At 39.0% G+C, this 15,368-nt stretch overlaps 5 protein-coding genes across 5 annotated transcripts; 1 reads left to right on the forward strand and 4 right to left on the reverse strand.

Annotated features, from left to right (window-relative positions):
* Positions 1–753: 753 nt before the first annotated feature.
* LOC108845310 (uncharacterized) lies at positions 754–2,144 on the reverse strand. The gene has a single exon (XM_018618540.2). The coding sequence runs from the start codon at positions 2,068–2,070 to the stop codon at positions 754–756; it is 1,317 nt and encodes a 438-aa protein (XP_018474042.1). The 5' UTR covers positions 2,071–2,144.
* A 306-nt stretch (positions 2,145–2,450) lies between these two features.
* LOC108848004 (uncharacterized) lies at positions 2,451–4,372 on the forward strand. Its single transcript, XM_018621403.2, has 9 exons — positions 2,451–2,606; positions 2,695–2,826; positions 2,907–2,955; positions 3,090–3,150; positions 3,411–3,506; positions 3,720–3,773; positions 3,849–3,914; positions 3,998–4,076; positions 4,150–4,372. Exons 1-9 carry the CDS (start codon positions 2,571–2,573, stop codon positions 4,225–4,227), a joined length of 651 nt encoding a protein of 216 aa, XP_018476905.1. The 5' UTR covers positions 2,451–2,570; the 3' UTR covers positions 4,228–4,372.
* A 65-nt stretch (positions 4,373–4,437) lies between these two features.
* On the reverse strand, positions 4,438–9,621 carry LOC108848008 (uncharacterized protein At2g38710-like). Its single transcript, XM_018621409.2, has 5 exons — positions 9,157–9,621; positions 8,516–8,635; positions 5,164–5,278; positions 4,960–5,044; positions 4,438–4,811 (listed from the first exon to the last, which is right to left on the reverse strand). The coding sequence occupies exons 1-5, from the start codon at positions 9,252–9,254 to the stop codon at positions 4,618–4,620; spliced, it is 612 nt and encodes a 203-aa protein (XP_018476911.1). The 5' UTR covers positions 9,255–9,621; the 3' UTR covers positions 4,438–4,617.
* Positions 9,622–9,980: 359 nt separating this feature from the next.
* Positions 9,981–12,152, reverse strand: LOC108848005 (uncharacterized protein At2g38710-like). The gene is made up of 5 exons (XM_018621405.2): positions 11,853–12,152; positions 11,270–11,395; positions 10,782–10,896; positions 10,506–10,599; positions 9,981–10,362 (listed from the first exon to the last, which is right to left on the reverse strand). The coding sequence occupies exons 1-5, from the start codon at positions 11,948–11,950 to the stop codon at positions 10,145–10,147; spliced, it is 651 nt and encodes a 216-aa protein (XP_018476907.1). The 5' UTR covers positions 11,951–12,152; the 3' UTR covers positions 9,981–10,144.
* Positions 12,153–13,494: 1,342 nt separating this feature from the next.
* On the reverse strand, positions 13,495–15,368 carry LOC108848003 (uncharacterized protein At2g38710). Its single transcript, XM_018621401.2, has 5 exons — positions 14,981–15,368; positions 14,610–14,729; positions 14,335–14,449; positions 14,052–14,145; positions 13,495–13,885 (listed from the first exon to the last, which is right to left on the reverse strand). Exons 1-5 carry the CDS (start codon positions 15,076–15,078, stop codon positions 13,653–13,655), a joined length of 660 nt encoding a protein of 219 aa, XP_018476903.1. The 5' UTR covers positions 15,079–15,368; the 3' UTR covers positions 13,495–13,652.

The raw sequence follows: 15,368 nt of genomic DNA on the forward strand, positions 1-15,368 counted from the left end.
GATTAGCAAAGCATCTGTCTAATTTGCTGTGGACTGAGTATTTCCCTCTGGTTCCTCCCCATGTAAACGAGTCACCACTGCCTTTCAGTTCCTCCATCTTGCACCCATTAAGCATGTTGTTGAAGTCAACAAATGCTGATTTTTCTCTAGGCGTGCCACCAACTTTTTCTTCATTGCTTCTGATAGCATTGAAGTCCCCAAATATGCACCAAGGTTGACTTCTATTTACATTCAACCTCTGCATTTTTTCCCATACTTTCCTCCTTTTGCTCTTCATGGGATCACCGTAGACGCAAGTTGCAAAAAACTTCTTATCACCAACTTGCACCTCCAGATCAATCAGGTTCTTATCAGCACTGAGCACATCCACAACCACTGTACTTTTCCAGAAAACTGCCAATCCTCCACACTTCCCAATCGGCTCCACCGTATATACACGCTCGTAGCCGAGCCAAACTTGAATATCTACCAGAACATTCCTACTATGCATAGTTTCCATTAGATATAGCACCTCAGAAAAATATTTTTTACGTATTTCCATGAGGCGGGGAATTGTCAAGTCTTGAGACCGTCCCAATCCTTGACAATTCCAAGCCACAGTGCTCATTAAGCGTTGGACGGTCCCTCATTTGGGACCATCGCTGAAACCTTTTGCCTTGTGGCTTTGGAAGTTTCCTCCATCTCCTCTGACTTCTTCCTCTTCTCTAAAATTCCAACCTCAAGTCCCGCCTTCAGTGTCACTGGAGCACTGTTTCATGTATCTCCACCCCTCTTTTGTTTTCGCTTACTCTTCCCTGGCCTTTTCCTTATATACTTCTTCTTTGGATTGATTCCGGAACTCCCAGCTTCATAAAAGCCTTGAGAGAATCCTGTTGAATCCTCCTTAGATGAAGCATATGATAGTGTGGCTTCACTTGATCTGGCTCCCAACCTCTCCCATACTGGTTTCTCCAGTCTCACCACAATTGTTCCCGCAGGAATGGCAGACGCCATGAGTTTTGATCCCTGCGGGCTCTTATCACTTGGTGGCACCACAACAGCTGTAGCATCATAACCAAAGATATGACCTTTCCCTTTATCGAGATCCTTAGTAATGGTAGGGATTGGTTCCAGGCTTAGAGCGACCTTTTGGGTGAATAAGTCCTTCTCAGCCTCCCCAACAGATCTTCTGACTCTTTCCTCTCTTGCTCTTCTTTCCTCCCCTTCAGCCGCAAGCAAGTATTGCCTCATACCTTCTAAGACTTCTGCAGCAATCTTCGGTCTTCCTGAGTTGGGGTTAATACCTACTTGACTTTCCTCCAAGACCCCATAGAGAGGGTCCGTCTCCTTGATCAACCTAGTAGGTCTTGGTTTAGGAATAGAGTTGCCTGCCCTTCTTGCATCACTCATAGCCTGTCTCTTCATAACTTCAATTGGACAATGATCCTTATCATGAGATAATCTTTGGCACGTGTAACAGCGCTTCTGGATTCTCTCATAGTGAAAGAAGATTTTTGTCGTGCCTCCTCTTAGCAAATTTATCACTTTCTCTTTTTTCAGAGGCTTTGAAACATCAAATCTCACTTTAACCCTTACAAACTCTCTGTTCTGTGGTTTGAGAGGATCAAAAGCGACTTCAGTTACAGGTGCTGCCAAATCTCCCAACGCCCATATCGCTTTCTTGGTGTAGTGGTTGGTTGGGATGTTACTGACCTGAACCCAGATAGGGATGAACTGAAGGAACTCCGGACCCGGAAATTCTGTCCATCTTTCCACCACAATGGTCCACTCTTTGTAAGAATGAACTCCTTTTTCCTGGACATCCAGAAGATCGTGTTTATGGTCAAATATGAACTGGAATCTCTCCTTTGACAGAGCTATCCCCCTGACTTTCCCTAACTTTTGCCACTTGCGCGGCATATCGAGAATGAGACTCGACATTTTCTGGTACATCGGGTTAAGAATCCGACCAATCAAACTAAGCTTGTTTGTGTCGTGAGAGCAGTAGTCCGGTAGATCAGGGAGATCAAACGGTTCATCCTCTTCCTCAAGCGACATCGCCATTAACGCCTTATCCATCGCCGCCGACATGACACTGGTTACAATCTGTCCCTTCCACGAGCTTTAACACAGACTTGTTGTAGACTTCTGAGATTCTGAACTTGGATCCCTTGATTTTGCTGCAGCTTCTTCACTTTAGATTTTGAAACTGATTTGAAAACCCTTCACAGCTTGGAAGAACACTTTTTAAACCACTTTCCCGATGAATAAAGTGCTTCTTTGATACCAACAGTATTTGTTACAGCTGTTTCTAACCACACAAAGCTCTAATCCTAAAGGGCAAAAAAGACCTTTTGGAAGAGAGAGAGAAAGCCCACAAAAAGGAAACTTGGAGAGAATTCATGATGAACAGTCACTTAGAGAGAGAGAGAGTCTATCAGTAGCTTGCTTTTTGGAAAACATTGATATTTGGTAAATACTTTTCTAGATATTTTTTTTTTTTAATTCTTGATTGGATAGTTAGCCTGCTTTGTTATCAGCTGTAAGAGGCCTACAGTATCAAAGATACACCGGCGATATTTGGTGACGGGATGAATGTCCACCGTTTAGCTCCTTCTCTACTTGCGGTACCTTTTCTCTAGCTCTCGTCAACCCTAACTCTCTCTCTCTCTCGAGCTGATTACTAATCTTCCTCTTCTCTTTTGTTCCCACCAGCTTTCTCTACCTACTACTCCACAACATGCCTCTTTAAGCTTCTCCTCTCTCGGCCTCGGCGTCGCCCCCAATGTTCTTAACCGCAATAAATCCGTAGTCCTCCACCGTCTGGTTACCTCCTTTAGTCAAAGTGTTAGTCTTTTTAATGTCTTCTTTAAATCTCTGTCTTGTTTAAGCAAAGAAGAATCCATTGAGAATGTGTGCATGTTTAGGCTTCCCATAAACCTGAAGATGCTGACCCTTATGTTGATGAAGAAGAAGGTACATTCATATATTGTTGACAATTGTAGACTTATAAAGATCTTAACTTCGTTGCTCTGTGAATGATGGAATGATAATACATTCAGTCACAAAGGCTTTGCCTTTTTACTCTCTTCCATTTTTTTTTTGTATAGGAGGAGAAACAACGTTGGATAAGAATGCGACACGCTGGCAAAACCCGTTCGTTTCGGAAGAGTATGTGATTTACTCAAGTCCTTGATTTGGTACCATGTTAAAAAAAAGAAGTACTTCTTTGGTTCGTGACTCAAAAACTTATATGTTCTGTCCTAATCTTTTAGCTAAGAAGATCATTTCGATTCTGCTCTATTTGATTGAAATCTGCATTTTGAAAGGAAGTATTATATTATTTGGGTAGTTAGTTAATATAGCCTTTTGACATACCCTATCTTCCTTATGATGATGATGGTCCTGTGCGACTGACATTTTGCTTGCAGGCTTGTAAAGAAATTGAAGAGATATGGATTGTCTGGAATATTGTCTTACGGTTTACTTAACACAGTCTATTACACCGCAGCTTTCCTCTTGGTGTGGTAAGTTGAACGTACTTTCTTTCGACCCTATGCTCTGCAATAAATATACATGAACTTTTGTTATTTATCATCTGGAACCTCACTCTGTTTTGGCATTTATAGATTTGATTATTCAGTAATATCTCTCCTTTTTTTTAAGTAAGTAGTAGTCTTTAGTGTCTTTTGCTCCATCATAACATACTTGAGCGAGAACAGTGATGATTATATGCATAGGTTTTATGTCGCCCCAGCACCGGGAAAAATGGGATATCTTGCTGCAGCTCAGAGGTATGGAATAATCTCAAGCATTTCATAGCGTCGTTATAGGGGACCCTAGTGAAGGACTCGTGGTGTTGGATGCAGATTTCTTAAAGTGATGGCCATGGTATGGGCTGGAAGCCAAGTTACTAAGCTCGTCAGAATAGGAGGGTGAGATCATGCCTGATATTAGTTTCTTACTTTGTTATGGTGTTTTTTTTGTACACATGAAGCGTGTTTGATGGATTTTGCAGGGCAGTGGCACTTGCACCTATTGTTGATAGAGGACTGTCTTGGTTTACAGTTAAATACAAGTTTAAAAGTCAGGGGAAAGTGAGTCACCCAAAAATTGCTGTTGAGTAATACATGTGTTGTGAAGAGTGATCTAACTTTGCATTTTTGACAGGCTTTCGGCGCAATGGTTGGGATATGTCTTGGTCTGGCTTTGATGCTATTTCTCGTTGTGACACTGCTCTGGGCCTAGCTCAGAGTAATTGCTGCATTTGCAAGAGTTTTTGCTTTTTACAACAATTTTGTTTTTGGTTATTTACATTATGCACTTGACACGTATTGTGGATATGATTTGCAATGAAATTATGGATTACTCTACAAAGAAGAGGCTTTTTATATTCCCAGATGAAGAAGAAATGTATGTTTCAAATGTTTGATCTCTTAGCATATCTCAGAGTTGCAGCAGCAAGAACAAGTAGAAATGGTTATTCGAAGTTGGTTTCTTGGATTTTATGACAATTGTGAAGCAGCCAAATAGAGAGTTTCGTTGAAGAAGAAACTTCTTTTAATCAGAGAGAGCACAAATACAAAGATAATTAATAAGGAGGAGGTGCAACCATTAGCAGCAGCTTTATGGTGCGAATCAAGACAATGCCATAGCGGGAGCAACACTGCCTCTCGTGGCCTTCACGTACGCTATGTATTCACTATAATACATCCTGAATAATGTAGTCTGGTAACGTGATAGATGGATTCTCCTACGCACTGATTCAGTTATTTCCCCCTCGTACCCTGCTATACGCACCAGTGAGTCTATTGCCTCTATCTTTGTCCAGCCTGCGGAATGAGATTATATATATTAGCATAACGAGAGATCAATGCTGCAGTTCTTCAACGTTTGATACAAACAAAGGGCGGGAGTTCTCAGGTCTAACTCAAAACATATAAACTCCAAATCTAAGTTTGTATCATCAAACATTGGTACCTTCATTAACTGGCACCTCAGGCAAGTATGTGACCCTTCGCCTTACAAGGTCACTGAACTCAATGATTATACCATGCTTTCCCACCTTTGATAACCAAATCAGGGAAAGTGTTTTAAGACATCAGAGGAGATCCACAAAACTAAGTGAGTCTAGGGATGTGACATGAGTAGAAGGTTTATCAGAATTAACTGAAGATAAATTACCTCCCAATCAAGATAATCCTCTGGAGTTTCATAATCAGTCACGATAGAGACAGTACATTGCAGAGACGGCAGTTCTCCGGGTTGTATTGGTGGGAACCTACGATCCCTCAGGGCACTGTAATATTACATATAACAAATGAATTCACGACCAATGTTATTAACAAAAAATACAGTTTGGAAATATAACAAATTTGAGTAATATATAAGGGTATGTTTATGGGGGTTCTTAGGATGGAGTTCCACATAAGGGTGGATATGTGCCATTTCATTTAATGCCAATCGATTTTTAAGTTAAAAGCCAAATCCATAAAACTTATTATGGTATCAGAGTGGAACCACACTCTGACTCACTAATCCAGAAAATGATCTGATCATTCTAACCTAAAGAAAGTTCAATTTATCATAGGCTTTCAATTGATGATAAATGAATTGACCATAACTCTTGACATAATAATTTAGTATTTTTTAAATTAAATTCTCGATGTGAGATTGTGACAGGACGTCACGAGTCATACGACGAGTCGGGTCATACGAGTCGAGTCACGAGTTATGAGTCGTAGAGTTCTTATGAGTCACGAGTCTTGCGAGTTTTACAACTGGTTTTAGATTTTCATCATTATCTAATTATTATGTTAGTTTACCATATTTATCTCTTTCCGTTTTAATAGTCGGTTTCACCCGCTATATATTGTAAGTCTCATGGCAACGTTTTAAGACAATCAATAATATAATTACTTTCTTCAAAATCTAATCCTCTCTGCAACTATCTAGCGTAAAGTTCCATTGAACTTAAGCAAACCGAGCTCAATTCCTCTAAGTTGATCTTTCAATAACTACGATCATCTTCTAGGTCTGTGTATCCCCTTACTTCGAATCTGCAAGAAAGATTTCTAGTTCGGGAATTTATCTATTTATCATCCCTATTCCCGTCTCATTGGTATCAGAGCATAAACTCCTTCGGACCGAGCTATGGATACAAGAGCAACCACCGCTTTAACCGAGATGAGCAAACAAATTGACGAGCTATGTTTGTCGCAGACCCAACAAACAGAAGAGATCCGCAAGGAACTCGACAGCAAAATCGGCAAACTCGAAGCACTCATAGAAAAGTACTTCGCTAATGCTCCATCTCCTTCTACACAACGTGAAGGGAAACAAGCCGAAGCAACTTCGGAAGTTACCGACGGAACGCCTCAAACCAAGGATCCACCAGACCGTTTCAATCCAGAGCACAACACATCAAAACCAACACCCACTAATGTCGCCAACAACAACAACCCACCCACCCATCATAGCTTATCATCACGACTGACGAAAATCGGTTTTCCGATGTTCGACGGTTCTGAACTCAGAGAATGGATTTACCGCTGTGAACAATTCTTCTCCATCGATGGTACTCCACCGGAACTAAAGGTTCGCCTCGCTTCTCTTCACATGACTGGCAAAGCTCTCCAGTGGCACCACTCCTACATCGCAAATCGTTACAACCAATTCCCATTATGGCCGGAGTATGTTGCTGCCGTTTCGGAACGCTTTAGCGAGCTTTTCGATGATCCTCTATCCGAGTTAGTCAGCTTGAAACAGGGAAACGACTCCGTTGATGTGTACTTGGAGAAGTTCGATAGTGCCATAACTAGGATCACACTTCCTACTGAACACGCGCTGAGCATCTTCTTAACCAACATGAACCAACACCTCGCCCTCCATGTTCGACAGTTCAACGTAACTACCGTCCCTGCTGCAGCTCGAATTGCTAAACTCCACGAGCTCTCTCTTTATCATACTCCAGCAAAGCCATCTCGCTCTTCTTTCAACCCCTACCAGGAGAAAAATTCATCGTCTCCATACAAAACTCAACACGCCACAAACACACCAGCATTACCTAACACCATGGGAGCTCAAAGCAACAAACCACTCCTCTCTAACACACCTCAGAAACGCGTTTCTTTCGAAGAGATGCAGGAAAGAAAACGTAAGGGTCTGTGTATGTATTGTGAGGAACCGTTCACTCCTGGTCATCAGCTTACGCACCGGCGTTCTGAGTTCTTGTTCCTGGAAGCTGATCCGACAGAGTTCGATGAAGAAATCGCGTTGAAAGAACAAATACGAGAAACAACCATCAACGATAAAGATGTCAAGGTCCCTACTATCTCTATACATGCTTTAAATGGCTCCTCGGCATTTAACTGTATGCGTTTAATTGGTCAATACGGAAAGCGGAAACTTCACATATTAATCGACCCTGGCAGCACAAATAACTTTCTCGATCTACAAATCGCTAAGGGATTGGGTTGCTATTTGACGCCAATCAAACCAGCCTCAGTTGTTGCAGCAGGTGGCGACTTGATTACTCAGTACAAATGCAGTAATTTCAAGTGGAAGATGCAGGGTTACCAATTCAAAACCGAAATAAGAACACTACCATTGGGCTGTAGTGATCTAGTACTGGGCGTGGAATGGCTCTCCACTTTGGGACCTATCTTATGGGACTTTCTGCACCTACGAATGGAGTTTAAATTTCAAGGTCTGAAACATGTCCTTAGAGGAACAGCACCGAACAGATCCAAAATCATCACCGGAGGCAGTAAGCAAAGCTTTCAAGAACCACAAATTGCTATGCTGCACTTACAGGAGACCGACAAAACCATACCACCTCAACAACCACCACCGATCCACATGCCTTCTCTTCCTGGCACAAGCTCTTCACTAGCTACCGACCAAACACTGCAAAAACTGAAGTTGCGCACTGACCTGCAACACTTATCTCCGACACTGCCGCATTTCGAAATTTCCATACTTGAGGACAAGTATGATTTCAAGGAGGGAGTATTGTGACAGAACGTCACGAGTCATACGACCAGTCGGGTCATATGAGTCGAGTCACGAGTTATGAGTCGTACGAGTTCTTATGAGTCACGAGTCTTGCGAGTTTCACAACTGGTTTTAGATTTTCATCATTATCTAATTATTATGTTAGTTTACCATATTTATCTCTTTCCGTTTTAATAGTCGGTTTCACCCGCTATATATTGTAAGCCTCATGGCAACGTTTTAAGACAATCAATAATATAATTACTTTCTTCAAAACCTAATCCTCTCTGCAACTATCTAGCGTAAAGTTCCATTGAACTTAAGCAAACCGAGCTCAATTCCTCTAAGTTGATCTTTCAATAACTACGATCATCTTTTAGGTCTGTGTATCCCCTTACTTCGAATCTGCAAGAAAGATTTCTAGTTCGGGAATTTATCTATTTATCATCCCTATTCCCGTCTCAGAGATACAACACACTTTGTTGGTTTCACTTGGCCAAAGAACAAAAAAATGTTAGAGGAGTAGCAAGTAGATAAATACCCGTTCAAGGCATATTCCTTGAAGCCACTGCTCAAGCGGTGTGCTTCTAGAGTACCTGCACATCCACGCAATCGAGGCTCACCACCATTCACTGCTTTCTTCCAGGTGACATAAAATGGACTACAAGAAAGACGGAGAAAAAAAAAACAACACTGGACTATGAGTAAGGAAAGATCATGTGTTTCAGGATACACTAATCATCAAATATATTCAAGTATTCAACATATCAAACCCTGAAAGACAAAAAGAAAAAAAGAGCTGAATATAGGACATATGAGCTAAGTAGATTTCTACCACTGACATAAAGAAAACGGTTTCACTATAGTGCACAACATCTTGCATTCAAGGGCTGGAGATAACGATCGTTTAATACACGATTAGGTGTAAGCGACACGAATTTATGTGGAAAAGGTATCTGCTTGTGTGTAAGATAAACAGGACCAAAAGCCAAACTTGCATGTCATAACATAATAAACCAAAAAAAAAGGACAAGAGTGTTCAGAACAGAACTAGAAGCTAAGTCGAGTGGGAGATTCATGGTAAGAAAGGGACAACTTTCACAACCGTAATAAACAACCTAATCAAACTTGCAGTCATAGCTCACAACCGTAATAAACACAAAAGGAGTTTAATGAAGTTACTGTGTGGCGTCTTCAAAGGCAGGTGGAGGTGTGTCTTCTTTGTTGTAGTGAGAGACCAAAGTGTCGAAACAGTATACAGCCATCTCTCTGTTTGCCATTTTTGCTTTAAAAGACAGAACCGCAGACAACAACAAAAAAACAAACCTTTGTAATAAAACCTTTGAAGTTGTCAATACTAAAAATCGAAAGCAATTTTAAATATCTAATAACGAGTTACACAAAGCATAGCATATACTCAGAGAAAAAAATACGAAATTTTGAGATCTGTTTAAGCTTTTGAGCGCATTGACTTTTTTTTTGGGTTGTCTGTCTTTTTCTCAAGAACGTGATACAGCTTTCACTTCCTCGATTAGTTTAAGGTTTGCGCTTTTATTCTTTTTTTTTTACAATCGGTTTAGATTAATATAAACCAAGTAGAGCAGTGGCGTTTCTAATCCGCGATTTACGAAAGCTCAAACTTAGCATGGAGAGTCAAACTAAAACCAACTCACTGGTCAAAAAGTCTTCATTCTTTAAGAAGATTATATTGTCTCAACGGTCAACATTCATATGAAACATAAAAAATTAGTAAGAATGACTCTCTTATTACTTAAGAAAACTAACTTAACTCAAACTCTCAGCCTCACACGAAATACAGGCATAGAGCAATGTCACTGCTCAACATTGCTTACATATAAACCAATAAATCCTCTTCATATTTGGAAACACTCATATTTAGATAATCTCTTAAATACATTATGATCTTTATCTCTTCAGATCATGAACCAGTTAGGAATAGGATTGCTTGCCGCTCAAGCTTACTTCAACAAATTAGACTGTGAGAGTGATCAGAGTTGGTTCCTTTGATTTAATAACATTGTTGCAATACAACTGTGAAGAAGCCAAATCGAGTCTCCCTGAAGAAGAAGCTTCTTTTAATCAGAGAGAGCACAAATACAAAGATAAATGAGGAGGAGATGCAACCCATTAGCAGTCTTTACAGTGCAAATCAAGACAAGGTCATAGCGTGATTGCTGGTCTCGTTAATAGTTGGGGCGACACTGCCTCTCGTGGCCTTCACATACGCTATGTATTGACTATAATGCATCCTGAACAATGTAGTCTGGTAACGTGATAGATGGATTCTCCTACGCACCGATTCAGTTATTTCACCGTCGTACCCTGCTTTAAGCACCAGCGAGTCTATTGCCTCTAGCTTTGTCCAGCCTGCAGAATGAGATTATATATATTAGCATACCGAGAGATCAATCAATGCTGCAGTTTTTCAACGTTTGATACAAACAAAGGGCGGGAGTTCTCAGGTCTAACTCAAAACATATATCATCATTCATCATTCATCAACATGGTACCTTCATTAACTGGCACCTCAGGCAAGTATGTGGCGCTTCGCTTTACGTTAGCTACAGGGTCACTGAACTCAATGACTATACCATGCTTTCCCACCTTCATAACCAAATCAGGGAAAGCGTTTTAAGACATCAGAGGAGATCCACCAAAAAAAAACTAAGCGAGTCTAGGGATGTGACATCAGTAGAAGAAGGTTTTATCAGATGTGATGGTTGAAAAGCATAGCATGCACTCTACTTGTTTGGTCGTACATGAATAATTAACTGAAGATAAATTACCTCCCAATCAAGATAATCCTCTGGAGTTTCATAATCAGTCACGATAGAGACAGTACATTGCAGAGACGGCAGTTCTCCTGGTTGTATTGGTGGGAACCTATGATCCCTCAGGGCACTGTAACATTACATATAACAAGTGAAGTCACAGCCAATGTTATTGACAAACAAAAAAAAAAAGTAAAACAGATCCATATTGAAATGTAACAAATTTGAGTACTGTATCAGTTGCCATGCTTGGTTTTAAGTTAGAAACTTATAAATAAAACGTATAAAGGTACGTATTCACTCTGACCCATTAATCCGGAAATTAGTCCGATCATCCTAGCCTTCTTTTTATCATAAACATCCGGTGATAAATGGATTGATCATAACCCTTTATATAATAATTTATTAAAATTAAATTCTCAATGTGGATACAACACACGTCGTTGGTTGCAATTGGTCAAAGAACAAAAACGATGTCAGAGGAGTAGTAAGTAACTAAGTACCCGTTCAAGGCATATTCCTTGAAGCTACTGCTCAAGCGGTGTGCTTCTAGAGTACCTACACATCCACGCAATCGAAATCGAGGCTCACCACCATTCACTGCTTTCTTCCAGGTGACAAAACATGGACTACAAGAAAGAAAAAGAAAAAGAAAAAACAACAGTGGATTATAGTAAGGAAAGATCATGTGTTTCAGGATACACTAATCATCAAATATATTCAAGTATTCAACATATCATACCCTGAAAGACAAAAGGAAGAAAAGAGCTGAATATAGGACATATGAGCTAAGTAGATTTCTACCACGATCGTTTAAATACTCGATTTAGGTGTAAACGACACGAATTTATGTGGAAAAGGTATCTGGTTTTGTGTGTAAGATAAAGTCAAACTTGCATGTCATAACATAATAAACCAAAAAAAAATGAACCGAGAGTGTTCAGAACAGAACTAGAAGCTAAGTGGAGTGGGAGATTCATGGTAAGAAAGGGACAAACTTTCACAAAACGCATATTTGATAGAGAATCAAACTTGCAGTCATAACTCATAACCATAATAAACACAAAAGGAGTTTAATGAAGTTACTGTATGGAGTCTTCAAAGGCAGGTGGAGGTGTGTCTTCTTTGTTGTAGTGAGAGACCAAAGTGTCGAAACAGTATACAGCCATCTCTCTGTTTGCCATTTTTTTCTTTAAAAGACAGCACCGCAGCAACAACAAAAACAAACCTTTGTAATAAAATCTTTGAAGTTGTCAATACTAAAAATCGAAAGCAATTTTAAATATCTAATAACGAGTTACACAAAGCATAGCATATACTCAGAGAAAAAAAAAACGAAAAACTTTGAGATCTGTTTAAGCTTTTGAGCGCATTGACTTTTTTTTTGGTTGTCTGTCTTTTTCTCAAGAACGTGATACAGCTCTCACTTTCTCGATTAGTTTTAAGGTTTGCACTTTTATTTTTATTTTTTATAATCGGTTTAGATTAGGACAAGACTTAGGTTCACTCCCTATGGTGAATCTTTAAGTTCACCACTTTCCTTAAAACTAATCAAAGTGTCAAGTAGATTATTAAATAAAAAATATTAAATTATTAAAAAATAGTTTAAAAGAGAAATAATGTCAATTTTAATAATGCTAACTAAACCCCAAACCCTAAATCATAAATTCTAAACCCAAATATATACACTAAACTCAAATTTTATACCCTAAATTCAAACCATATACCCTAAACTCAAATTCTAAACTTTAAACCCAAACCATAAATCTTAAATTCAAACCTTATACCCTAAATCCATCATATATCATATGCCCTAAACCCAAATCCTATACCCTAAACCCAAATTCTATATTCTAAACCCAAATCCTATACCCTAAACTCAAACCGCATACCTTAAACCTAAATTCTATACCTTAAACCCAAACCCTAAACTTAAGGATTTGGATTTACGGTTTACGATTTGGGTTTAGAGTATAAGATTTGGGTTTAGGGTATATGGTTTGGGTTTAGGATATATGGTTTGGGTTTAGGGTATATGATATATGATAGGTTTAGGGTATAACGTTTGGATTTAGGGTTTAGAATTTGGGTTTGGAAATATGATTTGGGTTCAGGGTATAAGATTTGGGTTTAGGGTATAGGTTTTGGTTTAGATTTTAAAACTCAAGGTTTAGGGTTTAGTTAACGGCATTAAAATTGATGTTATTTTTCTTAAAATTAATTTAACATTTTTAATTTAATTATCTACATGGCATTTTGATTGGTTTTAAGTGGAGTGGTGAATTTAAAGGTTCACTATAGGGGGTGAACCTAAGTTTTGTCCTTTAGATTAATATAAATCAACTAGAGCAGTTGCGTTTCTAATCCGCGATTTACGAAAGGTTAAACTTAGCATGGAGAGTCAAACTAAAACCAGCTCAGTGGTCAAAAAGTCTTCCTTCTTTATGAAGATTATATTGTCTCAACAGTCAACATTCATATGAAACATAAAAAATTAGTAAGAATGACTCTCTTATTACTTAAGAAAACTAACTTAACTCAAACTCTCAAAGTCTCACACCAAATACAGCAATGTCATTGAACCAATAAATCCTCCTCATATATGGAAACACTCATATTTAGATAATCTCTTAAATAAATATATAATCCTTATCTCTTTAGATCATAAACCAGTTAGGAATAGGATTGATTGCCGCTCAAGCTTACTTCAACAGATAAGACTGTGAGAGAGATCAAAGTTGGTTTCTTTGATTTTATGACATTGTTGTAATACAATTGTGAAGCAGCCAAATAGAGAGTTTCCTCGAAGAAGAAGCTTCTTTTAATCATAGAGAACACACAAATACAAAGATAAATGAGGAGGAGGTGCACCCATTAGCAGCAGCTTTATGGTGCAAATCCAGACAAGGCCATGGCGGGCTTGCTGGTCCCGTTAATAGCCGGGACAACACCGCCGCCTCTCGTGGCCTTCACGTACGAAAGATATTCACTATAATGCATGCTGAATAATGTACTCTGGTAACGTGTTAGATGGATTCTCCTACGCACTGATTCTGTTATTTCACCGTTGTATCCTGCTTTGCGCACCAGTGAATCTATTGCCTCTATCTTTGTCCAGCCTGCGGGATGAGGAGTAACCGTAATATTTGATATATATATACACACTAGCATACCAATAGATCAATGCTGCATATAGGTTTCAAGTTATGATCCAAACAAAGAGCAGGAGTTCTCAGGGATGCAAACTCCTAAGCAAACCTAAGTTTGTATCATCAAAGTTGGTACCTTCGTGAGCTGGTACCTCAGGCAAATATGTGGCGTTTCGCTTTGTGTTTGTCACAGGTTCAGTGAACTCAATGATTATACCATGCTTTCCCACCTTCATACTCAAAACCAGGGAAGTTTTGTAAGACATCACAAGAAATCGACAGAAAAAAAAAACTAAGTGAGTGGGAATATGATACGAGGGATGTGACATCAGAAGGTTTATATCAGATGAGCAGATTGAATAACATGCACTAACTTGTTTACTTGGCATGTAAATAACAGAAGGAATGAAGGTAAATACCTCCCAATCAAGATAATCCTCTGCAGTTTCATAATCGGTCAGGACAGATACTGTACATTGCAGAAAGGGCAGTTCTTTGGACTGTATTGGTGGGAACCTACGATCCCTCAGGGCACTATAATATTACATAACACAAAAAAGTGAATTTACAACCAATGACATTAATGAACTATACGGCAGCAAAACAGTCTAAAGAACACATGGTTGTTGCATTTGGCCAAGGAAATAATGTAAGAATTGGAAGAAAAAAAAATGTGAGAAGAGGAGTAAGGAACCTGGTCAAGGCATAATCCTTGAAGCCACTGATCAAGCGGCGTGCTTCCAGTGTACCAATACATCCACGCAATCGAGGCTCCCCACCATTCACTATTTTCTTCCACGTCACAAACAATGGACTTCAAGAAAAGAAACAAAAAAAACACTGGACTATCAGTTAGGAAAGTGTTGATGTAAATAATGATCACAGCATATGAGCTAAGCTTGATTTCTGCTACTGAACATAAATACTGACAGCAAAAAAAAAAAAAGAAAGAAGGTTTCGCTACAGAACATAAGTACTTGAGAGAAAAACAGAACTTGCATTGCATGTCATACAAATAACATAACAATAAAAAAAAAAAGGGAATGGGGTTGAAAAGAAAGTAACTGATTGGCGTCGTCAAAGGCAGGTGGAGGAGTGTCATCGTTGTTGTAGTGAGAGACCAAAGTGTCGAAACAGTACACAGCCATCTCTCTCTTCGCCATCTTTTGGCTTTAAACACAGAGACAACCGCAGACCGAACAAAAATCAAAACCAAACTTTTGTAAATATTTTCTGTTTTCAACAATAACAATAGAAAGCAACACTAAAATCTAATTAAAAATTACTCAAAGCATAGCATTCTCAGATAAAAAAAAAAGAGTATGAAACTTTGAGATCGGACAAGGAAACTGAGCAAAAGGCTAGAAAAGCATAGAGATCTATGAGAAGAATTGAATTTTTTTTTTCTGAAAGCTGGTTAAGAAGAATTGAAATTAAACAGATAGTTAACCAA

This window comes from Raphanus sativus, unplaced genomic scaffold (assembly GCF_000801105.2).
Source record: "Raphanus sativus cultivar WK10039 unplaced genomic scaffold, ASM80110v3 Scaffold1855, whole genome shotgun sequence".
Classification (NCBI taxonomy): Eukaryota; Viridiplantae; Streptophyta; class Magnoliopsida; order Brassicales; family Brassicaceae; genus Raphanus; species Raphanus sativus.

Coding starts and splice junctions, on each gene's coding strand:
- LOC108845310 (XM_018618540.2), bottom strand. CDS start 2,070: ATGTCGGCGGCGATGGATAAGGCGTTAATGGCGATGTCGCTTGAGGAA.
- LOC108848003 (XM_018621401.2), bottom strand. CDS start 15,078: ATGGCGAAGAGAGAGATGGCTGTGTACTGTTTCGACACTTTGGTCTCT. Junction 14,730..14,980: donor GCCTTTGACGACGCCAATCA/GTTACTTTCTTT, acceptor CTTTTCTTGAAG/TCCATTGTTTGTGACGTGGA. Junction 14,146..14,334: donor AGGATTATCTTGATTGGGAG/GTATTTACCTTC, acceptor TTGAGTATGAAG/GTGGGAAAGCATGGTATAAT.
- LOC108848004 (XM_018621403.2), top strand. CDS start 2,571: ATGAATGTCCACCGTTTAGCTCCTTCTCTACTTGCG. Junction 2,607..2,694: donor TAGCTCCTTCTCTACTTGCG/GTACCTTTTCTC, acceptor TGTTCCCACCAG/CTTTCTCTACCTACTACTCC. Junction 3,915..3,997: donor AAGCTCGTCAGAATAGGAGG/GTGAGATCATGC, acceptor TGGATTTTGCAG/GGCAGTGGCACTTGCACCTA.
- LOC108848005 (XM_018621405.2), bottom strand. CDS start 11,950: ATGGCAAACAGAGAGATGGCTGTATACTGTTTCGACACTTTGGTCTCT. Junction 11,396..11,852: donor GCCTTTGAAGACTCCATACA/GTAACTTCATTA, acceptor TCTTTCTTGTAG/TCCATGTTTTGTCACCTGGA. Junction 10,363..10,505: donor TGAGGTGCCAGTTAATGAAG/GTACCATGTTGA, acceptor CTCATTCTGCAG/GCTGGACAAAGCTAGAGGCA.
- LOC108848008 (XM_018621409.2), bottom strand. CDS start 9,254: ATGGCAAACAGAGAGATGGCTGTATACTGTTTCGACACTTTGGTCTCT. Junction 8,636..9,156: donor GCCTTTGAAGACGCCACACA/GTAACTTCATTA, acceptor TCTTTCTTGTAG/TCCATTTTATGTCACCTGGA. Junction 5,045..5,163: donor AGGATTATCTTGATTGGGAG/GTAATTTATCTT, acceptor TGGTTATCAAAG/GTGGGAAAGCATGGTATAAT.